The 10,166-nt window shown below is 44.0% G+C and overlaps 1 protein-coding gene across 3 annotated transcripts; it reads right to left on the bottom strand.

Annotated features, from left to right (window-relative positions):
* Window positions 1–2,538: 2,538 nt before the first annotated feature.
* LOC125551084 (TLC ATP/ADP transporter) lies at window positions 2,539–9,468 on the bottom strand. Of its 3 annotated transcripts, none has more exons than XM_048714233.2 (14): window positions 9,233–9,468; window positions 8,982–9,146; window positions 8,301–8,396; window positions 7,988–8,074; window positions 7,835–7,903; window positions 7,648–7,744; window positions 7,454–7,556; window positions 6,907–7,114; window positions 6,532–6,645; window positions 5,648–5,779; window positions 4,797–4,877; window positions 4,117–4,233; window positions 3,109–3,234; window positions 2,539–3,031 (listed from the first exon to the last, which is right to left on the bottom strand). In XM_048714233.2, the coding sequence occupies exons 1-13, from the start codon at window positions 9,428–9,430 to the stop codon at window positions 3,145–3,147; spliced, it is 1,557 nt and encodes a 518-aa protein (XP_048570190.1). In that variant the 5' UTR covers window positions 9,431–9,468; the 3' UTR covers window positions 2,539–3,031; window positions 3,109–3,144. The 3 variants fall into 3 exon arrangements, with proteins under 3 accessions (XP_048570190.1, XP_087374107.1, XP_048570189.1); XM_087517981.1 differs by having other exon boundaries at window positions 3,131–3,234; XM_048714232.2 differs by having other exon boundaries at window positions 2,539–3,234.
* Window positions 9,469–10,166: the final 698 nt, after the last annotated feature.

Here is a 10,166-nt window from a genome sequence, read left to right as displayed (position 1 = left end):
GATCGGGCGAAAATGGAGCTTAGAGCAATAATGGAGCTTAGGGGTGGAAGAGGTGAGTCAACGGGGAAGAAGGGGACCCTTTATATAGTGTGGGAAAAGGATCCAACCGTTACCCACCAACCAGCCCGCGGCCAGCGGTACTACCGCGCCTGGCCAGCGGTACTACCGCAAGGCCGCGCGGTACTACTGCTTGCAACCAAGCGGTACTACCGCACGGCTGTGCGGTACTACCGTACCGACCCACGGTACTGCCGCAACTCCAGCGACAGTAAAGATAAACAGACGCGCCGGAGCTGGGGGCGGTACTTCCGCACGCGCGATACTACCGCGCCCCCCATGCGGTACTACCGCAAGGCAAAAACCCCCAGCCAGGGGGAAGGGAACTTCCGTGCCTACTTCCGCAAAGAAACGGAAGTAGCAAAAACCCGACACAGTAGTACCGCCGAGGGGTGGTACTACTGCCTGACTGCATAGCGCGGTACTACCGCTCGGCGAAAACGGTACTACCGCGGTAGGTGCGGATGTAAAAAATTACATCCGCCCCTACTACCGCAAAGGGGCGGCACTAGCCTGGTGGGCAGCGGTAGTGCGGCTCCAGGGGAGCGGTACTACCGTGGGCACCTGCGGTACTACCGCGCCACCGCATGGTACTACCGCGGATGCCTACGGTACTACCATTTTCCTGGGAGCAGTACTACCGCGACCAACCACAGCAGCCAGACAAGGGAGGCAAGAAAACGGAGAAAGCTCCAAGGAAAAAGGAGGGGACAAGAAGGAGACGTGTACGTGATGATTCCACCCAAACCTTTCCAATGCGGACCCCCTCTTAATAGTACGGCTTTCCTACGACTCAAATCCACCAAAAAGAAACGTAGAAAAGACGCCGTCTTCATCAGTCTTTGAGGGGCACCCAATCGTCTTGTGCCTAGCAATGAAGTGTCTGGAATATTCAAGGCACACGATTAGTCCGCAAATGCGTTGTCATCAATCACCAAAACACTTAGGGATAAATATGCCCTTACAGCTAGGCGCACCGCCGACCCAAACGAAAAAGAGGGCGGACAACGAGCGCGTGGCCGACCCAAACGGAGAAAAGCGGACAAAGCGTGCATCTGTTTGGGTTGGCATGTTGGAGTTGCTCTTAGAGCATCTACAACAAGAGATAGCAAATCCAGGCCCTCGCCGCGTCCGCGGGCACTGACCGGGCATGCCTTATTTATTGGCTTCCACACCCACGTCCCTCATTTTCGAAACCTCAAAACCATACAACCCATGCACAGCTACATAAAAGACGTTGAACGCATGCAGTTCATCGGATCGACATTTCATCGCCGCACAAAAGGAGCATAGTTCATCGGAGTTCAATGGCGGAGAGTGCAAATCAATACTACAAAGGGCGGAGGAAATCACCATTTCCTCGTCGGCCCCTTACCCTTCCGGTCGTCGATGCGGTTGTGCCCCACATCTCTGTGTAGGCGTAGGTGTGCGGTGGTGCGTCGTCGTCGAAGCTGGAGGTGGAACCGCCTGTCAAGTCGGAGTCTGAGCAGCAGCTTCGGCACGACAGCCTGCGGAGCAAGCGGTCCTGCTCCTTCGCATGGCGGGCCGCTTTTGTCGCCACCTCCGTGCTTGCCTCATGCTCTAACAACTTGATGCAAGTCAGAGTGCCTTGACATTCTTGCAGCGGAGGCACCGTGCATCTGTCTCGCCGCCGTGAGAGAGCGGCGGAGGACTGACACGAGGAGCGTGGCATTGAGATCAGCCAGCATGCTCGCGCGTGCCCGGCGTCTGGTCAGCGCCTCCCCTGCCGCTGCCCTCTCCCTTACCCGTTACTGCTCGTGGCGGGCTGCTCGTGCCTCGGACTTGGGCCTTCTCATGCGCGTCGACGCCTGTGCGGGCACGAGGACCCAGCAGTGGCCGGGTACCACTTCCGGAATAGAGGGTGGTGGTTGCTAGCGTACCTAAAGGACGGGAGCGGAGCTACGCGCCGGGCAGGACGGGCCAGCGATGTCGTCAGCGCTGCATCGACGGGCGCTCAGGAAGAAGATCTGTCGCTGCTACGGCCGCCTTGTTCGAGTAACGACCTCCTCAAGGCGATGCGGAGGGCCACATCCTCCACATCAATGCTCCAGCCGTCGGAGTCGGCATCGGAGCCACCGCTACTTCCTCGCCGGCCATCGGATCAAAGGGGAGGGATCGGAAATGGAGTGGACGAAGAGGGGAGGGAAGTGGAGTTCAGATTGACCGGTGTCTAGGGTTTTTCAGATGGGGATAGTTGTGAGGCACGAGTAGACCGGGCTAGGCCAAACAGACATGGCGGACATGCCAGGGCCGCCTCATATCCACCTCGTATTTGGGTTGGATATGAGGAGCATCGGGCGTTTGAGGACAATTTAAGACACCCGTCTGGGTCGGTTTTTCACAACCGGTAAGTGACCGGGCCGTCCGCTCAGGCATTTGGGGACGGTTTGGGGTGCTCGGTTGTAGATGCTCTTAAGACTTCCAAATTTCACGAAAGTTTCACAGGGAAGCCAGTTCAAATCACACAAAAAAATACAGAAATATTTCATCGTAGCATCAGTAGTCCGGGTTCATCAGATGGTTGTCGGTATTACACATCTCTGCAAATGATATGCAGTCTGGGAGTGGTATTGGACAGTACATTATTTTATGCAGCACAACAGAACAATGCCCAACCTATCCAGCCCTACTTTTCCCCATAAACAATGAATTAACATGCTTAAAGTTTGCATGACACAATTTTCCACCATGAAAGGATGGACTAAAAGCAGATACAAAATTCGTGTATTCTTATACTCTAAGCTGCTAGCCTGCTAGTACTATTTATGTCTTCCTCTATGTTCACCCTTCAGGTAGTTACTTTACTTCCAGTGTTATATTCGAATGTCCGTTCGTCAATTTGTAGCTCCTTTGAAATGTGCAGACAAAATCAATGCTGGTGGCAAAAACATTGTCTTCAGGACATACTGTACTTCTGCATTCTCGAACAACTTCACTGTCTTGAGTCGATATCCTAGAAAAGTAAAAGCCAGGCACAAACAGCCTTACTCAACCACATGTCTTGATAGATGTCAAGAAGCACCACGATACCTATTTTTTAGGTTCCAGGTACATGTTTGGGAGGAACTAGGACGGGTCAGAAGCTGCCTGAAGCTTGGCAAGATTTGTCTGGAGCCGTCCCAAATGAAATGCAATGAGAAGCCAGACAAAGCAGAGCTGGTAACAAAAGGAATAAGCACAAATCATTAGACATGTCCCATGACCCCCAAAAAAGGCAAAAAAAAAATGCTGCACAGTTAACACCAAGATATTTGTCTGGAAATTTGTAGGGACCGCATGGAACTTAATCACTGAGAGTTCACTGAAACACAGTCGATTCCGAAAGGGTGTGTAATTACGCAACAAAAAAACAAAAGGTGTAACTTAACTACCCCCTCCGATCCAAATTAATCGACCCAGCTCTAGTACAACTGGTATGGTGGCAGTAGTCAAGTAAGGTGTGCAGCGAGAGGTCATAGGTTCAACCCCACCCAATTCATTGATTATTCCTAAAAGCACATCTCCCACACGCATCTCTGTGCAGATCCAGCAACCACAAAATCGACAGAGTTATCAAAAAATCAGGCGATTGTGTTTAGCAAACCCATAAATTGTACTAGTTGTGGAATAAGAAGGGTCAGCAGTAGTTGGCAAAGTTAACCAGGTTTTAACATACAAGTAGAGATAGGTAAAAGGTTTGAAGCAAGATATTTTAAATTTCAGCATGGATTATATATTCAGTTGTGTTCAGCAGTTCAGCTAGCAAAGAGCTCCCCAGACTTTGAACGCTTTGGTGGGAGTATACACACTTTTGACCAGCCAAATATCCAGACATGGACATTTTTCCATTCAAAGCATCTTCACACGAGAAAAGTGTATCTTAATTAGTTTCTAGCAAAGTATTAGTGCAACATCTGCATCAAGAATTACCTACTGAGGCATGATCAAACAGACTACAATGCCAAGGAGCTATCTTTGAGAGATTAAAAAACACAATAAACATACAATATGATACGGTAAACGGAAATGAGCAAGTAAATGATCAGACATGATTCATACCGGCAATGCATAGAGGTTGACAATGGATATTTTCTTCTCGAAGCTGCTGAAAAGTAATGTGTAAATTCCAGCAGCTGTCGCATCACCAAGCCTTTGAACAATAACATCTATACAGACCTACAGGAAAACGTTTATTTAGCCAAATTAATAAGACAAAATCAACACAGAAAATGGGCAGCAAAACAAGATAAAATCCACATGATTTGCCAATATCAGGCAAGATGCTTTAAAAAAATATTACACTTGCAATAAGGTGAGTACTCAACAGTAGCAAAAGCACTCCTCGGTGGCAAATACTGTCTCCGAATTAGACTTTTTAGGTTATTGATGTACTCCTACTATTTGCAGAGAGCAGTAGTTCCCCTGATGCGCCGCAATTAATTAGAAGGAAAAATGTTGAATGCTTAAATTGTTCACTTGACGCCGAGTATCATGTGTCTAAAAACGATAATTTGATCCCTACTGTGGTGATCCAAGTTACTAAAATCATTCTGGGCCCAGGTGGACAGCTAGTGGACCTCACCTCCAAATAAAATCAGGTGGAAACCGGTCAAAATGAGAGCGAAAGGGTTATATCCCATTTATATGCTATTATCATTTGATCATCTATGGAGACCAAGTCATGCCTCATCATGTTTCCTAGTAGTTAGCATGCTCAAATTACATAACTCATTTTTTACCTTGGCTTTGTACTTCTCATCCTGTGAGACAACAGTAAATAATAACTCCCTTCCCGGTCTAGTCAAAACATAGGTAGTTACCTGCAACGAAGTTAAAAGATTGAGAAACAACAAATTAGAATAATTATGTGTTTATCTCAGAGTATACCTGAAGATAGAAATAATAACATGTACTCCCTCCGTTTCAAAATACTTGTCGTGGTTTTAATTCAAATTTGAACTAAAACCAATACTTGTCGTGGTTTTAGTTCAAATTTGAACTAAAACCATGACAAGTGTTTTGGAAAGGAGGGAGTAGTAAATACAACAAATAGTAGGTACTCACAAACATCACCTAGTACCAAAAAACAATCAGTATGCCCTAAATCAGTATTTCTTTTGCCTAAATCAGTGTTGGTAGATGAAGAAAATCGGTTGTGGCTATAACCCTTTTACCAAACAAGAATTTTGCTAACCACTGGCAGTATAATGATTTTTGATATATTAATTACATACAGAGCCAGCGCCTTGATTAATTTTGAGTATAACAGATGTTATCATGCATTGGTTCCAGATGCAACTAGATGAAGCTGCACTAATATTCGAACTGAAGTGAAAATGAATCCTGCCGTTGATGATTTCTCAGCTTATTAACAATAGGAAAAATATACTAAAACACATAAGCTCTTTCATACGAAATCATTTGAGGGTACTAAACCAAACTAAAGATATAGTGTGTCTGCATAAATTCAATGGTAATGGCTACTCAGCTTTTGCATATGCATTACCTTTACATGCATCTTTTTATATCAACATCTAATGGTAGAAAATGGCATCGAGAGTTCAGTAAGAATGCCCTGGTCTATCGATACCTTTCGAATTGTTTCAGTGACAGCAACAGCAAACCAAGTTGGCCATACAGCAAGGGCAACCAAATTTGAGGCAGCAATAAATGGAGATGCGCAAATAGCAACCGTTACACCAGCTACTGTAAGGATATGACCCTGAAATAAATACTTGTTCAAATCATATACCCAGAAATTGATAGGGCGACAAGATACCTATGATCTAAACAGGTCATACGAATGAAAAGAAAACACTAATCTAGGTTGGTCATTGCAGAGTCTTCTAACTACCATTTGGCTGAGGCATATCTTGATTTGTCAATTTATATTGTTTTATTCACCACCAAATATCATTGTGGAATTGTTAGACAGCTAGAGTCACAGCATGCATCAGTTGGACTACACTGCATGAAGTTTGTCCCTTGACACAGATATTAGAAATGCAGAACGCATGGGTGTCTAATTGGAATTATCTGAATGTGCACGGGAATTAGTTTCGAAGGGGAAGCGTATTGAGATTCCATCGCATGATGGAAGGTTATTTTCTTGAAAGTAATAACCGGGTGTCCCACAAAAAAATATTCAGTAAACACTGTACACAGAAAAAATAGCAAAAACGGGAGGTGCACATTTATAAATTTTATTCAGTAATCTTATACGGCAATTACATTGTTGACATGCTGATCTTGAAGTGGAAGTTATTATGGAATTACTATTGCAATTATGATTTGCATTAAGGAAACAAACAGCATAGATATTAAGAGAGGGTGATATAAGTTTGATTATATTTATATCTTTTAATAAGGTAATTCTTTGGTGACAACTTATCTGCCTGATATTCACTTATTCACACTGAAAAGGGGGTAATGAAGTAGAGTAAAACGAGGATAATATCAAGATGAAAAAAATACCGTCAAAGTGAGCTGTCCGGCAAGAATAAAAACTGCTATAAAGCTGTTTATCAGTGCAAATGTTCTCCTTCTGGCAGTTGGGCTTGATATTGTAGTAGCAACTATAGTTACTTTCTGGAAATCAAGGAGAAAAGGTTGGGTGAGAAAATGGAGGATCCTTTGTGTTCTACTCCCTCCGTCCGAAAATACTTGTCATCAAAATGGATAAAAAGGGATGTATCTAGAACTAAAATACATCTAGATACATCCCCTTTTATTCATTTTGATGACAAGTATTTCCGGACGGAGGGAGTACAATTTATTTAAGGAAGCAACATGCTCCCGGGATTGCACAACTTATCATCAATGTCATACACGAAAGGAGAACAATCATACCTGGAAGTAAAAGAAGGATGAGACAACTGCACTCAGCCATAGAAACAGAGATATGTATATCAGGTAAGGCGAGCGCATGATCAGCCAGAAACCTTCAAACATCACAAAAATCCCAGGCTTTGTCTTTTGAGATTGGGAAGGTGTTCTAGGTGAAGTGACCAGCGAAGACATTTCATCACCAAGCTCGGTATTTTGACTTGGTTCTGCTCTGCAGTTTGTAATAAATTGGAATGTCTTAAATGCTCGCTTGTGAACAAAAGGAGGCACCAACAAGTCGAATAAAATCATCAGTAACACCTAAAAAATAATGTAAAAGCCCACCATTTTAACTCCTATTTTTTATCATAACTTTTTGAAACTAATAAAATCATTCCAAGTTAGTCATAAAGTGGACTATTCAGATTTCAGAGACTGTATTTGTGGCTCAAAATTCGCTAAGGTTAATCAAGAAAGAAATTTTGTACATAAAACATGCTGGTTACTCATGTCAAAATTAACAGGAAAATAAGTCAAGAACTTGTAACTCATGCCCAGAAGGATTACATACCCTGTTGATGGCAATTCTGTTGAACCATGATTAGCATCAATGCAAATTCCTTTAGATGACAGTGCAGCAAGTTCCATCAAGAGGGAGGAAAATAGGAGCAGAACTGAGGAAATTTTAGTACATATGACATTGCATCCATGAAAAATCAGACAGGAGCTCATTATGTTATTCAGAGGAACGTCCTAGATACATACAGGGTCCCATCCATGCCATGCTTGCAGCAAACAAAGAACCAAAAAGTTGCCCTAGCGTAGCACCAGCCCCGATAAAACCAAACAATCTTGAACCTGACTGAATCAAAAGAGAAATAAGGATTTGAAAAGAACATGTGAAATGTCTAAGGGGTAACCGATATTTTCTGGTGCGGTTGTCAAATGATACCTCACTGTCCATGACATCAATTACCCTTGCCCAAGTGGATGATATTGTAATGAGATTAAGCAAAGCAACCTTCAGATGAAGAGAGTAATTCAAATGGACGATAACTTAAATCTCAAAAACATGGACAGGATCATGTAACAGGAAATGGCTTACCCAGAGAAAGAAGCTTATTCTCACAACTATGTATAACCAGCTGTGGTTTCCCCAGCCAGCAGGTTTATTTGAACCATCTTCACTTGACTTGATCATAATATCGACAAAAAGAAACAAAAATAAGTTTGGCCCTGCCTTCTTCAATTAGGAAATTTAGAAAGCGAGCAAAGTGGCTGGAGTGCAAGATGGCAGATGGATTCAAAAATATTTTTTCCGGTGTAATATCAGCATGGGATACTTGCAAACTCCAGGGAAACTAAACATGCATACAGAAAAAGAGAAAATAATCCACCATGTTATCAGTGTGTGTTACCTGGGCGGTAGATGGGGAGCCCGGCTTCGAGGCAAACCAAAGCACAAAAAATACAAGAACGGATATGCTGAAGAACCTGTGTATCAAAACCAAAGCCTGAAATTGCAGGTACAGGTGATAGGAATTAGCTTGTGTCGGTGAAGGAAAAATAATTGCTAGTCCCGCTGTTCCAAAATACTCCCTAAACGCTCTTATATTATGGGACGGAGGGTGTAAGTCTTATTTGAACTAAAACCATGACACTTATTTTGGAACGGAGGGAGTACTGGAAAATTTCGACTTCATAAAATCATCGCCAATTACCTGAATAAAAACAGGGGCGCGTCAAAGGAAAATAACAGAAGCTTATATTTAAGATTGACTTGCAGCCCTAGACATAAACCACATGAAATAGCAGATCATTGCAAAAACATACATTTTATTTCTGCTAAAGTAAATAGGTTCTGGCGAAGGTGTGTGTGTGTGTTTTAAACTAAGTCCAACTAGGCGTTTGGTTTATAATTCTTGTCTTGGTGGTGTGGTGTTTTTTTAAAAAAAAACTGGTGGTGTGGTGTTTAGGGAAGTACAGTCTTTGTTCTGTTGGATCCTTGCATTATTTGCATTGCTTTTGTCTGCTGTGGTTGAATTGTTCCCGTTTAAACACAAGCAAACAGAAACGACCCAAGTGAGGAAGGCACGGACCCTGGACTTGGGGACGGACGGGAGCGAGAAGGCGAGGGAGGCGACGGGGGCCGCGAGGACGGTGAGCACGAGCGAGCCGGCGAAGAGGCCCGGGAGGGCGCCGAGGCCCAGCGAGATGGCCCCCTCGTCCCGCAGCGGCAGCACCACGAAGTAGGCGCTCAGGATCTGCGTCACCCATAGAGTGAGGATTTTCCGTTCTCCGCTGGTGGCTGAATTTGGAAGGTACAGATTCGACGAGAGAGATGGCTTACGAAGAAGAAGGTGGAGGCGGCGCTGGTCAGCGGGGCCATCTCGTGGGGGCGGACGTCCACCAGGGACGCCACCGCCGCCTCGGCGCGCGCGCGGAGCCGGTGGGTCGGACCTGTCTCCGCCATTCTCCCCTCCGGCCGGTGACCGGGCGGGCTGGAGTTGACTCGCCTCTGCCTCCCTTCCCTCCTTGTCAGCCCCATCGCCTCTTCGCTCGCGTTGTAATGTTGCTCCTGCTCGAGATATTATAATACGGAGTATTTGATAATCTCTATGTTCATTTTTATAAGATGTTTTAGATAGTTCGAACAGCTCAAAAGCAGTTCAAAATCAGTTGTCTAAAACGTTTTATAAAAAGTAATAGAGAGAGAATATTATAGTATTTGATCGGCACTCCCGATGCATTGTCTCTTAACATGTCATTCTTGTTGAATTAGCAAAACAATTGGTTCGAAATCCTTTCATTTAATTAGCCAGCTCTGCAGTTTTCTATGCTCTCATTTCTAAGGCCTGATTTACGCAAAAAAAAGAGAAAGGCAAGGCTCGCAAAAAACAAAGTCTTAACACGTCATCATAGATATATACAAATAAATAAAAGACAGTCACCCCAATGCATTGTATTTAGGGGGTGTATCTAAGTGATATTGTATTTAATCAGTTTATTAAGGATTTTTTTGGAATCTTAACACTGTTCCTTAGTTGCAGAGAGAAGAAAAGAAGTGAAAAATAAGAAGGTAAGGCACAAAAGATCAAAACATTAATTGCACTACACATAAAAATGAGCTAAGAGTCGATCTTAGGTAAGATACAACTCCACTCCCTCTTTTTAATTGCAGTGCTACATCAGCATTTTGCCTATAATAACATTGCTAAGAGACCAGCATTTGGTAGTATCATAAGTTAGTGTCATAGTATCATAGATTAGTATCTTAGATGATC

Source organism: Triticum urartu, chromosome 4A (assembly GCF_056163025.1).
Source record: "Triticum urartu cultivar PI428250 chromosome 4A, HENAU_Tu73, whole genome shotgun sequence".
Lineage (NCBI taxonomy): Eukaryota > Viridiplantae > Streptophyta > Magnoliopsida > Poales > Poaceae > Triticum > Triticum urartu.
The sequence above is the reverse complement of the archived record's forward strand: the minus strand, read 5'-3'. Positions and strand labels throughout refer to the sequence as shown.

Bases quoted from the DNA above. Each gene is read 5' to 3' on its own strand.
- LOC125551084 (XM_048714232.2), bottom strand. From the start codon at position 9,430: ATGGGGCTGACAAGGAGGGAAGGGAGGCAGAGGCGAGTCAACTCCAGC. The intron at 7,557-7,647 runs GTATGTATCTAG...AAATTTCCTCAG, and splicing joins CATGGCATGGATGGGACCCT to TTCTGCTCCTATTTTCCTCC. The intron at 6,646-6,906 runs GTATGATTGTTC...CTTGATTTCCAG, and splicing joins CATCCTTCTTTTACTTCCAG to AAAGTAACTATAGTTGCTAC.